Below are 18578 nucleotides of genomic sequence, written 5' to 3'. Positions count from 1 at the left end.
GCAGACCATGTGCGGATGTTGTGACCTAAGTGGTCCCACTCCATACACCGGCCGTAGTCAGCCATCGTCATTCCCCGTGCGGGCGCAGTTGTAGCAACCATGCGTCTCCTGTTGCTCTGGATGCTCGTCGGAGTCGTCGTCGTCGTCGTCGTCGTTGTGTCAGCGCTGCCGGAAAAAAATCAACAGCAGCAACTCCGGCTTTTCTGGCGGAAACTGCTTCACCGGCAACGGAGAGGTAAGTAGTCGCCATTCCGTACATTTAGTACAGAAATACGACACTAACGTATCTCTCTGATGTGGCCGAGCCACCGAATGAGTAAGTGATGTTAGTTTAAACTCCGATTTGGACATTATATTTCATATCAGCATGATGTAGGAGGAAAATCGAAAGTAATGCTGGTCATATATTAAGACGTTTACACGAAGATGTTACTGACAAACTAAGAAACATAACAAGCGCGAAGACAGACTCGAACCAGCGATCATAGGTTTCTGGCACGCCTAAAAGACCTAACTTTGCAAATCGAGTAGCGGCTGTGCCCCGAGCGCACCAACCCTGAATATTACCACACGCTCCTGCCCGTATCCACAAGATACCAAACACAGCTGGTGAGGTGAGGTGAAATGGGGTTTAACGTCGCGTCCGAGATTATTGCACTTATATAGCGACGTGCATACACGTGTGTGTGTGTGACTGCTTGTACTAGACCGGACTGATGCCTATTTATAGTGCTAGCTCACTGAGATACCATGCCGCTGTTTAACATGAATACCCCACTCAGACACAGTATACTGACTCCGAGCCAACCAGTCCTTGTTTTAGCCCCTTAATGCCGAGCGCCAGACAGGGTAACAACAAGTACCATCTTTTAACGTCTTTTGGTATGACGCGGCCGGGGATCGAACTCCGGACCTTCCGCTCTCCGGGCGGGCGCTCTACCACTAGACCACGGAGGCGGTCCCCAAAGACAGCTGACTGTGTGTACCATATACACTGCATTATCATATAATGGATAGGTTTCTCGGCAGGATAAAGCCAACAGATAAAAACGACATCCGTTGGGGTCATATGCGGATAGAGATGCAAATATCAAAGGTCAAGTAGGGACTACTTTCACTGTTTATAAACAAACATGGCGTCGCCCTCGTCATTCGGCGATCGAGTCAGAATTAACCATCGGGAAACTGGATAAACTACAGGGATAATTGCTATCATTATCAATAGAACAGTCTAATATACTGAAAATCAGTGTCGCGAAAGGCAATTAAAAACAATTGTTGTTTGGCGAATATGTTGCTTCGCCACTGTATAAGAAACAGATTTCAGTTGGAACAATATTGGCTACTGTCACTGTCCGACTGACACATCAATTACCCTGTGACGTAATAAATATTAAAGCGCACATTCCAGGAAAAGTCGGTAATGTTTGTGAGAGAGTGAAAGCGATTTTGAAGCACAGCATTAAAGAATGACATTATATGATAAAGAGGTTATCATGCTTGTGTGTTTGGGGATGGTAAATATCCTGTATTAGGAATAAACACTATGTATTTAGCTCGCCAAGGCTCGCTAAATACAATGTTTATTCCAAATGCAGGATATTTACAGGATATAACACACTCGCGTGATAACCTCTATGTTTCTGTGTACACTATTACCTGTACGTACCTTACACTCTTATATGTATGTACCATACACTGCCTTCTGTATGTACCACATAGTTGTCTGTTGCACCATGCACTATCATCTCTATGTACCATACACTGTCATCTCTATGTACCATACACTGCCTTCTGTATGTACAACATAGTTGTCTGTTGCACCATGCACTGTCATCTCTATGTACCATGCACTGTCATCTCTATGTACCATACACTGTCATCTCTATGTACCATACACTGCCTTCTGTATGTACCACATAGTTATCTGTTGCACCATGCACTGTCATCTCTATGTACCATACACTGCCTTCTGTATGTACCACACAGTTGTCTGTTGCACCATGCACTGTCATCTCTATGTAACATACACTGCCTTCTGTATGTACCATACACTGCCTTCTGTATGTACCACATAGTTATCTGTTGCACCATGCACTGTCATGTCTATGTACCATACACTGCCTTCTGTATGTACCATATAGTTATCTGTTGCTCCATGCACTGTCATCTCTATGTAACATACACTGCCTTCTGTATGTACCATACACTGCCTTCTGTATGTACCACATAGTTATCTGTTGCACCATGCACTGTCATGTCTATGTACCATACACTGCCTTCTGTATGTACCATATAGTTATCTGTTGCTCCATGCACTGTCATCTCTATGTAACATACACTGCCTTCTGTATGTACCATACACTGCCTTCTGTATGTACCACATAGTTATCTGTTGCACCATGCACTGTCATGTCTATGTACCATACACTGCCTTCTGTATGTACCACATAGTTACTGTTGCACCATGCACTGTCATCTCTATGTACCATACACTGTCATCTCTATGTACCATACACTGCCTTCTGTATGTACCACATAGTTATCTGTTGCACCATGCACTGTCATGTCTATGTACCATACACTGCCTTCTGTATGTACCACATAGTTATCTGTTGCACCATGCACTGTCATCTCTATGTAACATAAATGCTTCTGTATGTACCATACACTGCCTTCTGTATGTACCATACACTGCCTTCTGTATGTACAACATAGTTGTCTGTTGCACCATGAACTGCCATCTCTATGTACCATACACTGCCTTCTGTATGTACCACATAGTTATCTGTTGCACCATGCACTGTCATCTCTATGTAACATAATGCCTTCTGTATGTAACATACACTGCCTTCTGTATGTACAGCATAGTTGTCTGTTGCACCATGCACTCTCATCTCAATGTATCATAAACTGCCTTCTGTATGTACCACATAGTTATCTGTTGCACCATGCACTGTCATCTCTATGTAACATAAATGCCTTCTGTATGTACCATACACTGCCTTCTGTATGTACCACATAGTTATCTGTTGCACCATGCACTGTCATCTCTATGTAACATAAATGCCTTCTGTATGTACCATAAACTGCCTTCTGTATGTACCATATAGTTATCTGTTGCTCCATGCACTGTCATCTCTATGTATCATACACTGCCTTCTGTATGTACCACACACTGCCTTCTGTATGTACCACATAGTTATCTGTTGCACCATGCACTGTCATCTCTGTGTAACATAAATGCCTTCTGTATGTACCATACACTGCCTTCTGTATGTACCGCATAGTTGTCTGTTGCACCATGCACTCTCATCTCAATGTATCATAAACTGCCTTCTGTATGTACCACATAGTTATCTGTTGCACCATGCACTGTCATCTCTATGTAACATAAATGCCTTCTGTATGTACCATACACTGCCTTCTGTATGTACCGCATAGTTATCTGTTGCACCATGCACTCTCATCTCAATGTATCATAAACTGCCTTCTGTATGTACCACATAGTTATCTGTTGCACCATGCACTGTCATCTCTATGTAACATAAATGCCTTCTGTATGTACCATAAACTGCCTTCTGTATGTACCATATAGTTATCTGTTGCTCCATGCACTGTCATCTCTATGTATCATACACTGCCTTCTGTATGTACCACACACTGCCTTCTGTATGTACCACATAGTTATCTGTTGCACCATGCACTGTCATCTCTGTGTAACATAAATGCCTTCTGTATGTACCATACACTGCCTTCTGTATGTACCGCATAGTTGTCTGTTGCACCATGCACTCTCATCTCAATGTATCATAAACTGCCTTCTGTATGTACCACATAGTTATCTGTTGCACCATGCACTGTCATCTCTATGTAACATAAATGCCTTCTGTATGTACCATACACTGCCTTCTGTATGTACCGCATAGTTATCTGTTGCACCATGCACTCTCATCTCAATGTATCATAAACTGCCTTCTGTATGTACCACATAGTTATCTGTTGCACCATGCACTGTCATCTCTATGTAACATAAATGCCTTCTGTATGTACCATACACTGCCTTCTGTATGTACCGCATAGTTATCTGTTGCTCCATGCACTGTCATCTCTATGTAACATATACTGCCTTCTGTATGTACCATATAGTTATCTGTTGCTCCATGCACTGTCATCTATATGTACCATACACTGCCTTCTGTATGTACCGCATAGTTATCTGTTGCACCATGCACTGTCATCTCTATGTAACATATACTGCCTTCTGTATGTACCACATAGTTATCTGTTGCACCATGCACTATCATCTCTATGTAACATATACTGCCTTCTGTATGTACCATACACTGCCTTCTGTATGTACCACATAGTTATCTGTTGCACCATGCACTGTCATCTCTATGTCACATATACTGCCTTCTGTATGTACCATACACTGCCTTCTGTATGTACCACATAGTTGTCTGTTGCACCATACACTGACAATTATATGTACCATACACTGCCTTCTGTATGTACCATATAGTTATCTGTTGCACCATGCACTGTCATCTCTATGTACCATACACTGCCTTCTGTATGTACCACATAGTTGTCTGTTGCACCATGCACTGTCATCTCTATGTACCATACACTGCCTTCTGTATGTACCACATAGTTGTCTGTTGCACCATGCACTGTCATCTCTATGTACCATACACTGTCATCTCTATGTACCATACACTGCCTTCTGTATGTACCTCATAGTTGTCTGTTGCACCATGCACTGTCATCTCTATGTACCATACACTACCTTCTGTATGTACCATACACTGCCTTCTGTATGTGCCACATAGTTATCTGTTGCCCCATGCACTGTCATCTCTATGTACCATACACTACCTTCTCTATGTACCATACACTGCCTTCTGTATGTACCACATAGTTATCTGTTGCACCATGCACTGTCATCTCTATGTATCATACACTGCCTTCTGTATGTACCACATAGTTATCTGTTGCCCCATGCACTGTCATCTCTATGTATCATACACTGCCTTCTGTATGTACCATACACTGCCTTCTGTATGTACCTCATAGTTGTCTGTTGCATCATCTCTATGCACCAATGCCTTATGTATGTGAAAAACTGTTATCTGTATGTTACATACATTATCTTTTGTATGTACAATACTCTCATCTGTATGTATCACACACTGCTATATGTATGTGCCATACGTTCATCTGTATGTACCATGCATTGTAATCTGTATCTACCATACACCGTTATTTTATGAACCATGCACTCTGGTCTGTATGTACCATATACCGTTATCTGTATGTACCATACATTGCCTTCTGTATGTACCATACATTGCCTTCTGAATGTACCATACATTGTGATCTGTATGTACCATACACCGTTATCTGTATGTACCATACATTGTGATCTGTATGTACCATGCATTGCCTTCTGTATGCACCATACATTGTGATCTGTATGCACCATGCACTGTTATCTGTATGAACCATACATTGCCTTCTGTATGTACCATACATTGTGATCTGTATGTACCATACATTGTGATCTGTATGCAATATACACCGTTATCTGTATGTACCATACATTGCCTTCTGTATTTACCATACATTGTGATCTGTATGCACCATACACCGTTATCTGTATGCACCATACGGCGTTATCTGTAAGTACCATACATTGCCTTCTGTATGTACCATACATTGTGATCTGTATGTACCATATACCGTTATATGTATGTACCATACACTGTGGCCTGTATGTACCATACACTCTGATCTGTATGTACCATACACCGTTATCTGTATGTACCATACATTGCCTTCTGTTGCACCATACACCATTATCTGTATGTACCATACACTGTCATCTGTATGTACCACACACCGTGATCTTTATTTATCATAGACCTATTCTACCCCGAATTTTCGCGGGTCTCACAGTGTATGATGCATACAGATTATGATGTATGGTACATACAGATCAGAGTGTATGGTACATACAGGTCACAGTGTATGGTACATACAGATGACAGTTTATGGTACATACATATCACAGTGTATCTGTATGTACCATACACCGTTACCCGTACGTACCATACGCTCATATGTATGTACCATACATTGCCATCTGTATTTACCATATACACTGCCATCCGTATGTACCATACCATACCAGTATGTACCGTGCACTGTATTCTTTATGTACCAGACACTATAAGCTGTATGTACGATACTCTGTAGTATGTATGTACCATGCATTCCTACCTCTGCGGCTTGAAACCTTCACCACAAATTAAAATAGTTGGATTTGGCCGAAATATATTTGAATTGTTACCATGTTTCGTTTTGTCGCTGTGTGTACATCTGACTACACTTCTGACACACTTAACGTTATGACAGGACAGACCGAGTGTCAACAACGTCTGACCGTGGCCGTGACGTCTCATAGACTAGGGTTAGAGTAGCTTCCCTTTGACAAAGGGCAGTTACTCTAACGGACAGACCGATGGATTGCCGCGAAAGGCAATTAAAAACAATTGTTGTTTTGCGTATATGTTGCTTCGCCACTGTTTAAGAAACAGATTTCAGGTGGAACTACATGTATATTGGCTACTGTCACTGTCCGACTGACACATCACTTACCCTGTGTATGTACCATGCATTCCTACCTGTGCTGGACGACCACCTTACGCTGTATTTCAGCCCGTATCCGGTATGAGTGCACCAACCAGACCATTAGCCTGGACCAGCCTGCCGCCATCGTGGAGGGCTACAACCGGACTCCCGACCACTACTTCGACAACTCCAACTGCAGATGGAAGATTACTGTGGGGAAAGGGGAGAACATCCTCCTCGCTTCGCTGGACTTCCTGTTAGAGTACAGCCCTGACTGCCGGTGAGATTACAGGTTGCCAGGCAAGGACGACCTCATTAACAACATAAGGATATCACCGTTAGTGTTGTAGGATCATATCCAGTATCCAGGGTTCGACATTCGTATAGTAGGGTCGTCTACATCGTAACGTGCATTGCTTGGTGTATATTATGGTGGCAGAGAGGGGACATCGCTTTCTCGCTTTCTCCCTCTATCACTTTCTCGCTTTCTCGCTCTATCGCTTTCTCGCTTTCTCGCTCTATCGCTTCCTCTTATGACTAACCATAGTCATATCAAGGAATCGGGTGTTCTTTAACTACATTTGAATAGTTGTACTGTAAATCTTGAAATTAACGTTAGAGTTAATTATAAATGCAAAAAAATTAGCGTAGACATAATTACCGTATTCGACGTAATAAGCGCCCAGGGCGCTCTCAAAATTAGGATATTATTTTGGTGAAAAAAAAAAGAGTTGAAAGATTAATTTCGTGGTTTATGCTGACAGCCTGAAATGTTTATGTACGACATATATATTTTTCCCGAATCTAATTGCCCATATTTAAGTGTGCATATAACGCACGAGTGCGTATTATACGCCAATAAATAAGTCTTGTGTACATTAATCAATCGGAAGGGGTGCTAATATATTAGCAAATATCGCCGTGGGCGTTGATTAGAGCGGGGCGCTTATTACGTCGAATACGGTAATTATACTTTGCATTTATGTCTCAGAAATGACTGTTGATAAGACGGCCTCACTGAACACTTTGAATAGCGGAAATACCAACTTGAATATAAAACCAATCAACTATCTATTTCCACATTACGGTTACTGAGAACAATATGTCATCCAAAAACTAAAAATTATATAATGGACATCCGGTAGTATTACCATTGCTTGGGTGATAACTTCCACTTTGACGACATCTACTCCGCAAACAGAATAAACGTTGATATAAGCGTTGTTTTTAGGAAAACACTATTGCTTTTTAGGAAGTACGTACTGCTCAGCGCTATTAAGCGGTGTAATTTGCTATCTGTTTTGATAGCTAAATATAGGGCCATAAATCAATCAAATTTTTTTTTTACGCAGAAATACGTGGATTGTTATAAAAGCACATATGTCTGTACTGTTAAATTATATCTAAGTAGATAGTGAGAAAATTTCAACATTCCGTCCATATGTATAATTTGAAATGCGACTCGAAAAATCTCAGCTCTCTTTTATGATTAAAACCCACATCAGCCACACACACACACACACACACACACACACACACACACACACACAACCCACCCACCCACCAACACACTGAGGTCAGGTTTAACCATTCACTAATGTTGTTTTACGTATATACTTTTTATCGTAAAGAAACACATAACGCATACGACCCACATCGTGGCCAAGAGGGAATATTGCTATACCGCGATAAAGCGATAAAGCGAGAAAGCGATGTCCCCTCTCGGCCACCTTAGTATATAGAGCTATGTTACCAACCAACGTGGTCACCAATTAGCCATAATCCTTCATACAGGGGACACGGGTGGCCCAGTCGTCTAAGGCGACGCGATTCACTGTGCAGAGTTGCGTCCCTTGGGCACGCCAGAAACCTATGATTGTAGGTTCGAATCCCGGTTCGCCCCGATTATGTTTCTAGGTTTGTCAGCACCATACCCGTGCTCGTGGGTTTCACCGAAGTGGTAAACGTCTGAGACCTGCATCACTTCGGGCTTTCCTCCCACATTAAGCTGACACGCCGTGATATAACTGGAATAGTGTTAAAAGCAGCGTTAAACCCAACTCACTCACTCACTTCATACAGTCATGATCAATGCAGCCTTTTCTTCATAATCACAGAGAGTGTTTCAGACAAGCGGATTCAAGACAATAGGGAACCACAAATTCAAGAAGGATTAACTCGAATTGTTGCAATCTCATAAAAGAACCTAATTCAATTCTGTCAGAATATTTGATTTTTCAATTTTGTATATCACTATCCCACACTACAAATTTAAGAACACATGCATTCCTTGATCCATCGGACATTTGTCCCTAAACGTGCTAAAGATAAACTTACATCTCTTATCTGCAAGATGGAGGGGCAATGTGTCAAACATGAAAACAAACGTCTTTGATAGGCATTTAGAAGCTGGAGTACTAAGTAAGGATAAGAATTTATGGATGAACAACTTCTTTATTACAACTAAGAGCGACGTTTCGGTGTAGGTTCTAACACCGTTATCATGTTGTTTATGTCACTGACTTCACCGATGATTGTCACCACTACCCTTGTGTGTACATAGCCATCTCCCTGAGGCAAGTGCGTTAACTGACTATAAAAGTCCAGTTTCCACCCTTGCCGAACTAGGCTGGTATTATGGAGTTACATTTTGGCTGGGCTAACGAGTCTATGCATAGTCCAATCAAAATCGCGCACCGAAATCGAAATCCGGTTCGTAAAGTGCCATGCAGATTTCGGTCGACTGCAGGATTTGTAAAGCATGTGCACCGCTAACTCGTTGTCAACAGATATTTTCTATATCTTTTCATGTTTTTAATCAAGGTGTTCACGTGATTTGATGCACTTCGCGATGTAAGACTCGTTTGATCACAATATAGCTCTTGATTATCGATCAGATCGTCTTGACTGGGCGCCACCGTTTTGTTTGAAACAAATGCAAGTGATACGAGAGGTTGAATCTGATTGGTCAATGGGAGAGGCATAGAAAGGACATTACTCGTAATAGCCACTGGTGGCGCTACGATCGAGCCCAGGAATTCCAGCCTAGTTCGACAAGGGTGGAAACTGGACTTTTAAAGTCAGTTAACTCTCTTGCCTCGGGAAGACGGTACATAGCAGGCTTCTCTATTCCAGTATAACAATATCTACTCTACTGTATAAACATTGCCTCCTACTTGTATATATACTTGCCAACCACACTCTGTAAATCACTTGCTTGATAACGGTGTTAGAACCCACACCGAAACGTCGCTCTTAATTGTAATAAAGAAGTTGTTCATCCATAAATTCTTATCCTTTGATGAAAACAAACGTTCCTCTGAAGAATACTGAGAAAACAATATGTGAAATACCGGACTTCCTCATAGATACATGGAGAGGACAGTCATGCAAGGAGTAGGCATTCCCAAGTGTGCTCCCATTCTTCCTGACCCGTTTCCTTATGCACATGAATCGAAATTTCTGATATCTGATGTCGTTCAATAATGGTCAAATAGTCGACCCCCTTCGATTGATGTACCCGCCTCAACTAGCAATAAAAGAGCCCAGTGAAAGCATCTCATCTGTTCAGTGCATAAAGATTCAGAATGACAACCTACTACCCACAAGACTGTGTGACAAAACGGACGAGTGTCCGGGTTCTCTGGTTTGTCAGGCTCAAATCAAAATCCGTGATTATATGGAATAGCATAATGTTGTTGAAATGTCTATTGGCTTTTCGACAAAAATACGAAAAGGATTTATTTCATACTGCTTCTGACTTTTGTTTCAGTTTTGACTTTGTCGAAATATTTGACGGGGCACCTACATCTTCGCACTCCATTGGTAAATTTTGTGGTCGTCGAGATGTCCGTCTCATCAGCAGTTCCAGAAAGTTATACATCTACTTCCGTTCGGATGAAAGTGTTACGGCGCCCGGCTTTCGGTTTCAAATACGCAAAGTTGAAGAGGGTGAGAATATTTGAGTGAATGACTTCGACAATATCTCGGAATGTCAGCCTGCTGTAGGGGAAAACGTATTGCACTTGTTAAATCCCACAAGCAGGGCGCGATGCCAACAAAAGGATCATAATCACAGCTACGATTAAAGGATCCGGGGACGGCTAAAGCCCCCATTTCACCACGGCCACGAATATCCCGAATCACCCCGAATAGGAAATTTTACATGTTCGTAGATAAATCTCAATCATTTCTTGAAGTTCTTAAATGAATCTTATTTAATTCCCAAACATTCGTACAGTTCGCGGGAGTTCGTCGAATCGGCGAGAAAATATTTGTTTGTCAACAACGTCCCTGGAAGGGCTGCATCGTAATCAATTCGTAATGAATTCATATGTTCCGTAACAGCTTCGTAATCGATTCTTTTGCATTCTTGGCTATTCTTAGAGATTCGTGGTTCCCAAAATTTCTTGTCCTCAACCCGAAAACATCCCGAAACAGCCACGAAAGTCCCGAGTCAACTACGAATCATGTAAGAATTAAGTAAGAACAACATTCAGCATATTCGTAACTTAGTCGTAAGCAATTCGTGCATGATCCGTACATGAATCTTGTAATTCGTACATGTTTCTTAACCTATTCCTGGCATTCATCATTTTTTTCAACCCGATAAGCCACGATAGTTGGCATTATATTGGCCGAATCATCACGAATTTCGAAAGTTTCCGATTCGGGGTGATTCGGGATATTCGTGGTCGTAGTGAAAGGGAGGCTTTATGCTACTATTCCACACATACCACGAATCCCACGAATTGATAAATTTTAGGATTCGTAGTAGAATCGTTATCAGTTCGTGAAATTCTTAACTGATTCGCATATATTCGTAGTTAGTTCTTACAATTCTTGAGCTATCGGGAATTCGTGACAAAAGTTTTGAGCTGTTCAAAGTTTTGGCCACGAACTCCCGATTAAAAAATTTCGTAGTTAATTCGTAACAAATGCGTAATGCATTCTTAGGCATCGTAACTGAATCGTAATCGATTCGTAGGCATTCGTAGGTATTCTTTACTCATTCGGGGATTCGTGAATTCGTGAATTCGTGGCTTTACGCAATCGGCTACGAATCCCACGTATACACGCCGAAGCAGGTACGAAGCTCACGATCCAATCACGAATCAGCTACGATTGCCGGGAAATTGGGTATATAAGGAAATTAACATTGATTTCAGGTCATTAGCTGCTGACGATTGTGCCATTATAACACGAAATTCACGATTCAGCAAGATGATCTACGTTGGACATCCATTTTGAAGCTGATGCCCAAATATGGGTGGGGGCCTTTTCATAGCTATCTTGAGGGAAAAAAACAGAAATTGTCAAGAATAGTCACGAATTCATTTTTATTCGTACCTGATTCGTACATGCATTCGGCGTATTCTTAACTGATTCTTAACTGATTCCTAACTTTCGTGCAGTATTCGTAATAACTTCTTGTAAATCGTAGTGAATTCTTGACAATATTCATGCGAATCCAGCCGAATCCCACGAATATTTGTAACTCTATCGTACCTGTATCGTAACTAGATCGTAGAGCGTCACGAATTGAACCAGAATATTTGCCAAATTCCACGAATCCTCACGTATCCTAAAATTTAAAAATCGTGGCGATTCGTGGGATTCGCGCTCTGTGTGGAATAGAAGCATAAGAGAAGCGAACTCTCGATAGCGAATTGCGATATCGTGTGAATGAATAAGTGAATAGGGATTTCTGGAAACATCCTGTCGACCTGAAAAGTAAGGACTTCGGACAGTCAGAGATAGAAAGTAAATCCTTACCGCCGACGTATCCTGACACAAGTGACAGAGCTGTCTTTCAACTTTGTAAATTTGGTACATGGCACCGACTTTGGCACGTATTTCATATTTAGTGACGAACACCTTATACATTCAAATAGAAAACTAGCTGACATTTTCGGTGTACGAAAGTGAACGTAATTTGTTCCCGAAACTGATGAAGACAGGAACTAGCCTGATCAACAACTCTTTCAGCATCCAGCCCCACGTGCAATAGAACCATGACAGCGATTACGGGGACCATTCGCTCCATCAACTACCCAAAGCGTTACAAGGGCGACACCATCTGCTTGTACAAAATCAAGGTTAGAATACATGTTTCGCCAAACACTCTCAAGTTGCTGTGGTGGTGGGCTGTCCGTATGTCAGATGGATACATTTATATTTTCGTGTCAGTATGGCGCTGAACTATCATAACACATAATTTGTACAAGGATTGTGTGTAGCTGATAATTTTAGAAATTGCGAGTCGTTAATGATTAATGAATTGGAAAATTTGTTTCTACATATTGTTTCTTGTATATGTCTTTGTTAGTAGCTAAGTTATATCATCATTGTGGCCAATGCCTCCTTTTGCAGGCACCCGCAAATAAACGGGTGAAGCTGGAGTTTGATGACTTCAGTTTGGAGAAGAGGCCCTGTGAGTACGACTACCTCACTATCTACGACGGACACAGCTCAGGTGAGAGACAGGCTTTAGGTCAGGTGAGAGACCGGCAATATGTCAGGTGAGAGACAGGCAATAGGTCAGGTGAGAGACAGGCAATAGGTCAGGTGAGAGACCGGCAATAGGTCAGGTGAGAGACAGGCAATAGGTCAGATGAGAGACAGGAAATAGGTAAGGTGAGACACAGGCAATATGTCAGGTGAGAGACAGGCAATAGGTCAGATGAGAGACAGGCAATAGGTCAGATGAGAGACAGGCAATATGTCAGGTGAGAGACAGGCAATATGTCAGGTGAGAGACAGGAAATAGGTCAGGTGAGAGACAGGCAATATGTCAGGTGAGAGACCGGCAATAGGTCAGGTGAGAGACAGGCAATAGGTCAGGTGAGAGACAGGCAATAGGTCAGGTGAGAGACCGGCAATAGGTCAGGTGAGAGACCGGCAATATGTCAGGTGAGAGACAGGAAATAGGTCAGGTGAGAGACAGGCAATAGGTCAGGTGAGAGACAGTAAATAGGTCAGATGAGAGACAGGCAATAGGTCAGGTGAGAGACAGGCAATAGGTCAGGTGAGAGACAGGAAATAGGTCAGGTGAGAGACAGGCAATAGGTCAGGTGAGAGACAGGGAATAGGTCAGATGAGAGACAGGCAGTAGGTCAGGTGAGAGACAGGAAATAGGTCAGGTGAGAGACAGGCAATATGTCAGGTGAGAGACAGGCAATATGTCAGGTGAGAGACAGGCAATAGGTCAGATGAGAGACACGAAATAGGTCAGGTGAGACACAGGCAATAGTTCTGGTGAGAGACAGGAAATAGGTCAGGTGAGAGACAGGCAATAGGTCAGGTGAGAGACAGGCACTAGGTCAGGTGAGAGACAGGCAATAGGTCAGGTGAGAGACAGGCAATAGGTCAGGTGAGAGACAGGCAATAGGTCAGGTGAGAGACAGGCAATAGGTCAGGTGAGAGACAGGGAATAGGTCAGGTGAGAGACAGGAAATAGGTCAGGTGAGAGACAGGCAGTAGGTCAGGTGAGAGACAGGAAATAGGTCAGGTGAGAGAGAGTCAATGTGTCAGGTGAGAGACAGGCAATAGGTCAGATGAGAGACAGGAAATAGGTCAGGTGAGACACAGGCAATAGTTCTGGTGAGAGACAGGAAATAGGTCAGGTGAGACACAGGCAATAGTTCTGGTGAGACACAGGCAATAGGTCAGGTGAGAGACAGGCAATAGGTCAGGTGAGAGACAGGCACTAGGTCAGGTGAGAGACAGGCAATAGGTCAGGTGAGAGACAGGCAATAGGTCAGGTGAGAGACAGGCAATAGGTCAGGTGAGAGACAGGCAATAGGTCAGGTGAGAGGCAGGCAATAGGTCAGATGAGAGACAGGCAGTAGGTCAGGTGAGAGACAGGAAATAGGTAAGGTGAGTGACAGGCAATAGGTCAGGTGAGAGACAGGCAATAGGTCAGATGAGAGACAGGAAATATGTCAGGTGAGAGACAGGAAATAGGTCAGGTGAGGGAAGGCAATAGCTCAGGTGAGAGACAGGCAATAGTTCTGGTGAGAGAGAGTCAATAGGTCAGGTGAGAGACAGGCAATAGGTCAGGTGAGGGAAGGCAATAGCTCAGGTGAGGGACAGGAAATAGTTCTGGTGAGAGAGAGTCAATAGGTCAGGTGAGAGACAGGAAATAGTTCTGGTGAGAGAGAGTCAATATGTCAGGTGAGAGACAGGCAATAGGTCAGGTGAGGGAAGGCAATAGCTCAGGTGAGGGAAGGCAATAGTTCTGGTGAGAGAGAGTCAATAGGTCAGGTGAGGGCCAGGAAATAGTTCTGGTGAGAGAGAGTCAATATGTCAGGTGAGAGACAGGCAATAGGTCAGGTGAGGGAAGGCAATAGTTCTGGTGAGAGAGAGTCAATATGTCAGGTGAGAGACAGGCAATAGGTCAGGTGAGGGAAGGCAATAGCTCAGGTGAGGGAAGGCAATAGTTCTGGTGAGAGAGAGTCAATAGGTCAGGTGAGAGACAGGAAATAGTTCTGGTGAGAGAGAGTCAATATGTCAGGTGAGAGACAGGCAATAGGTCAGGTGAGGGAAGGCAATAGTTCTGGTGAGAGAGAGTCAATAGGTCAGCTGAGAGACGGGCAATAGGTCAGCTGAGAGACGGGCAATAGGTCCGGTGAGAGAAGGCCATATATATAGAGATCTGGGTGCAGTTGTACAAAACAACCTTAGCGCTAAGGTTACCTTATATCCTTACGTTTTAACCTTAGGCCTTTACTAAGGTTGATTTCCTGTTGCATAAAACTACCTAACGCTAAGGTAGCCTCAGTGATGGTGAAAGTTTAAGGTTGATCCGACCAAACTTTAGCGTGGCTAAGGTTCACACTTCATTGAATTTCAACATGGCTACTTTCTTGCTGATGTGTGAGGAAACTGAGAGAAGTTTAAGAAAACAACGTGTTTTCCGAGATCACACCATACAGCGTAAGACACGACGCGAAGCCATTTTCTCTCGTAGACAAAGTTCGTCCTTTGGTCGAAAGACCAACACAGCGTTCATACGCTATGACAGTGGAATCTCGAGTTTTACTTACGCTGAGATATTTAGGAAAAGGGGAATTTCTTTCTGGAATTGGAGATTTGCATGGTATGGATAAATCAAGCGTGTCGAGAGGCTTTCATTCTACGGTAAAGGCAATATGCACGGTCTTAGACAATATAACTTTTCCTTGGAGTCACGAGCAGCAAACTAAGGTACAGCAAGGTTTCTATAGAATTGGTCATTCCCAAAACTTCTCGGTGCCGTCGATGGAACATTTATTCCCATAAAACGGCCTTCACCAAACGACGAAGCGGCCTACATATGCATCAAGGGATACCATGTCCAAAGGTACCTTTGTGCAACGGGCGTAGCTTTTTCATAAGGTTGCCTTAAGATTAATCTTAGTAACTAAGGTCAACCTTAGTAGCTAAGGTCAACCTTAGTAAAGGTTGTTTTGTACAAGGCACCCTGGTGAGAGAGTCTATAGAACAAGTGGGAGACAGGCAATAGGTAATTGGTTATTGTATATAAATCGCCGTTATAGCTAAATATACTGGTCATTACAATCAAATAGTGCAACTTCAGAATGGAACATGACTTTTTCAGCATCCAACGTGCTGGGCACCTACTGCGGGCGACGCGCGCCACGGTACATCGTCTCCTCCACCAACAACCTGTTGCTCTACTTCCACACCGACGGCTACGTCAACGAGAAGGGGTTCAGCTTAAATTATTCATTTGTTGCTGACACTGCCCAAGACGCTGAGGAGGTGTTTGGCGACACACCAGTCGAATATGACCCAGGTGAGCTTGACCAGGGACCCTTATCTTGGCAAGATGGTGGCGTATGCCACGTCGCTGTGACATTTGTATTATAAGGCACCAACCGTGACGCAATAAATAGAGAAGCAACAAATAGCAAATTCCTCGCTGTCCCCAATACGCTGTCATTTGATCCCCCCAAAATACCTAACAGAAATATTCTAGAAACCTCAAATCGACTTTTTCTAACCCAACATTTTCTTATATGATCATATGAATTGAATTATATGACCAATCAGAATCGAGTACGTTAAAGTGAGTGAGTTTGGTTTAACGCCGCTTTTACCATTAAGCTGATGTGGAGGAAAGCCCGAAGTGATGCAGGTCTAAGACGTTTACCACTTCGGTGAAACCCACGAGCACGGGTATGGTGCTGACAAACCTTCCTTCCTTCCAGACTGCTCCGCCACGTTTACAGAGCTAAGACCACACTTGAGTAGTCCGATGTTCAATGAAGACCATTATCTCCAGAGGAAGAGGTGCCGAACCATCATCCGGGCACCCGAGGATCAAAGGGTCATCTTAAATGTTCAGACGTTCGACCTTGAGGAGAGCCTTGACTGCATATATGATCACGTGAATGTCACGTACCAATCCAAGCAAGGTAAGCTCTTGGAAATGTATATACATTGCATTTAACTGCTGCATTGCCTATACTCAGCAAAACTACACGGGGCTCCATTTACCGAAGAAGTTGTTGTGATTAATTCTAACCTAAATGACTCGAGACCCCGAGTACAAGATTGAGTGAGTGAGTGAGTGAGTTGGGTTTAACGCTGCTTTTAACAGTATTCCAGTCATATCACGGCGTGTCAGCTTAATGTGGGAGGAAAGCCCGAAGTGATGCAGGTCTCAGGCGTTTACCACTTCGGTGAAACCCACGAGCACGGGTATGGTGCTGACAAAACTAGAAACATAATCGGGGCGAACCGGGATTCGAACCCACAATCATAGGTTCCTGGCGTGCCCAAGGGACGCAACTCTGCACAGCGAATCGCGGCGCCTTAGACGACTGGGCCACCCGTGCCCCCCCGAGTACAAGATATCAAAGAACATAATTAATAGAATGTTTTGTTTATTAATAAGGAACCATTACAAAAAGCATTACCCGGAAAAAAATTAAGAAAACAAAACAGAAAGAAAGAGCTAATTTTCCCCATTATATAGAGGCATTGTCGATTTAACTGATTCGATCTCAACTGATCTCAAAAGAATGGCGGGCTCCTGAATTTTATGAAATTATGATATTATGGAAAAAAGTAAATACATTTCAGACCCTGATGGTCAAAAGCATTCGGATAAGCAAACTATTTTTTAGCACGAAGTGGTAGAACTCGACCGATTCCATAAACATAGGTTTTCACTAGAATTGACATTTGGGGGTTCCATTGTTCCAGTAAATATCTGAAGCCATGTGAATTCGCCCTGACTCCAAGTTTAAATGCCATCAGTGGACATGGAAAACTATACGGATGCTACTTATTGATTATGATTATTATCTCTCTCTCAGTCTCAGTCTCATGCACATTTTGGCAGGTGGACTGAACACAGTCCGGATGTGTGGGTACCAGAATCGGAACTCGCGCTGCTTTGAGTCGTGGAGCAACGAGTTAATCTTGGATTTTTCCTCTGACCGGATGTTCGGGGGGAACGGGTATAACGCCACCTACCGGTTTGTTCCGGATAACTACACCGGTGTCAGTGAGTACAAACCGGTGTAGTGTAGTGTGTGTGTGTTTGCGCGTGTCTGTGTCTCTGTGTGTTTGTGTGTACGTTTATGTGTGTGTGTCTGTGTCTCTGCGTGTGTGTGTGTGTGTGTGTGTGTGTGTGTTTGCGCGTGTCTGTGTCTCTGTGCGTTTGTGTGTGTGTGTGTTTGCGCGTGTCTGTGTCTCTGTGCGTTTGTGTGTGTGTTCGCGCGTGTCTGTGTCTATGTGTGTTTGTGTGTCTGTGTGTTTGTCTGTGTGTGTCCCATCCGAGATTCGAACCTACACTGCTACAGTGAGACCCCTAATCGCCAGCACACAAGGTCATCGATTTAACTCACTCAGCCACCGAGGCTTGCACATAATGAAAGTCCGACTACTGATAGTCTAGATCACGTTCTGTGTGTACCCCTCTGGTCACT

The 18578-nt window shown here is 43.1% G+C and overlaps 1 protein-coding gene across 1 annotated transcript in view; it reads left to right on the top strand.

Moving 5' to 3' along the window:
* The window catches only part of LOC124117380 (mannan-binding lectin serine protease 1-like), a 37649-nt gene continuing 19071 nt past the window's right edge, over positions 1–18578 (top strand). The window contains exons 1-8 of the mRNA XM_046479214.2: positions 1–235; positions 6724–6916; positions 10409–10587; positions 12625–12734; positions 13009–13111; positions 16238–16435; positions 16851–17057; positions 17990–18154. Coding sequence (XP_046335170.2) covers positions 100–235; positions 6724–6916; positions 10409–10587; positions 12625–12734; positions 13009–13111; positions 16238–16435; positions 16851–17057; positions 17990–18154 — 1291 coding nt within the window. The 5' untranslated portion in view covers positions 1–99. The remainder of the gene's footprint in view (positions 236–6723; positions 6917–10408; positions 10588–12624; positions 12735–13008; positions 13112–16237; positions 16436–16850; positions 17058–17989; positions 18155–18578) is intronic.

The sequence above is a fragment of the Haliotis rufescens genome, unplaced genomic scaffold (assembly GCF_023055435.1).
Source record: "Haliotis rufescens isolate VD_foot unplaced genomic scaffold, xgHalRufe1.0.p SCAF_22, whole genome shotgun sequence".
Lineage (NCBI taxonomy): Eukaryota > Metazoa > Mollusca > Gastropoda > Lepetellida > Haliotidae > Haliotis > Haliotis rufescens.
The sequence above is the reverse complement of the archived record's forward strand: the minus strand, read 5'-3'. Positions and strand labels throughout refer to the sequence as shown.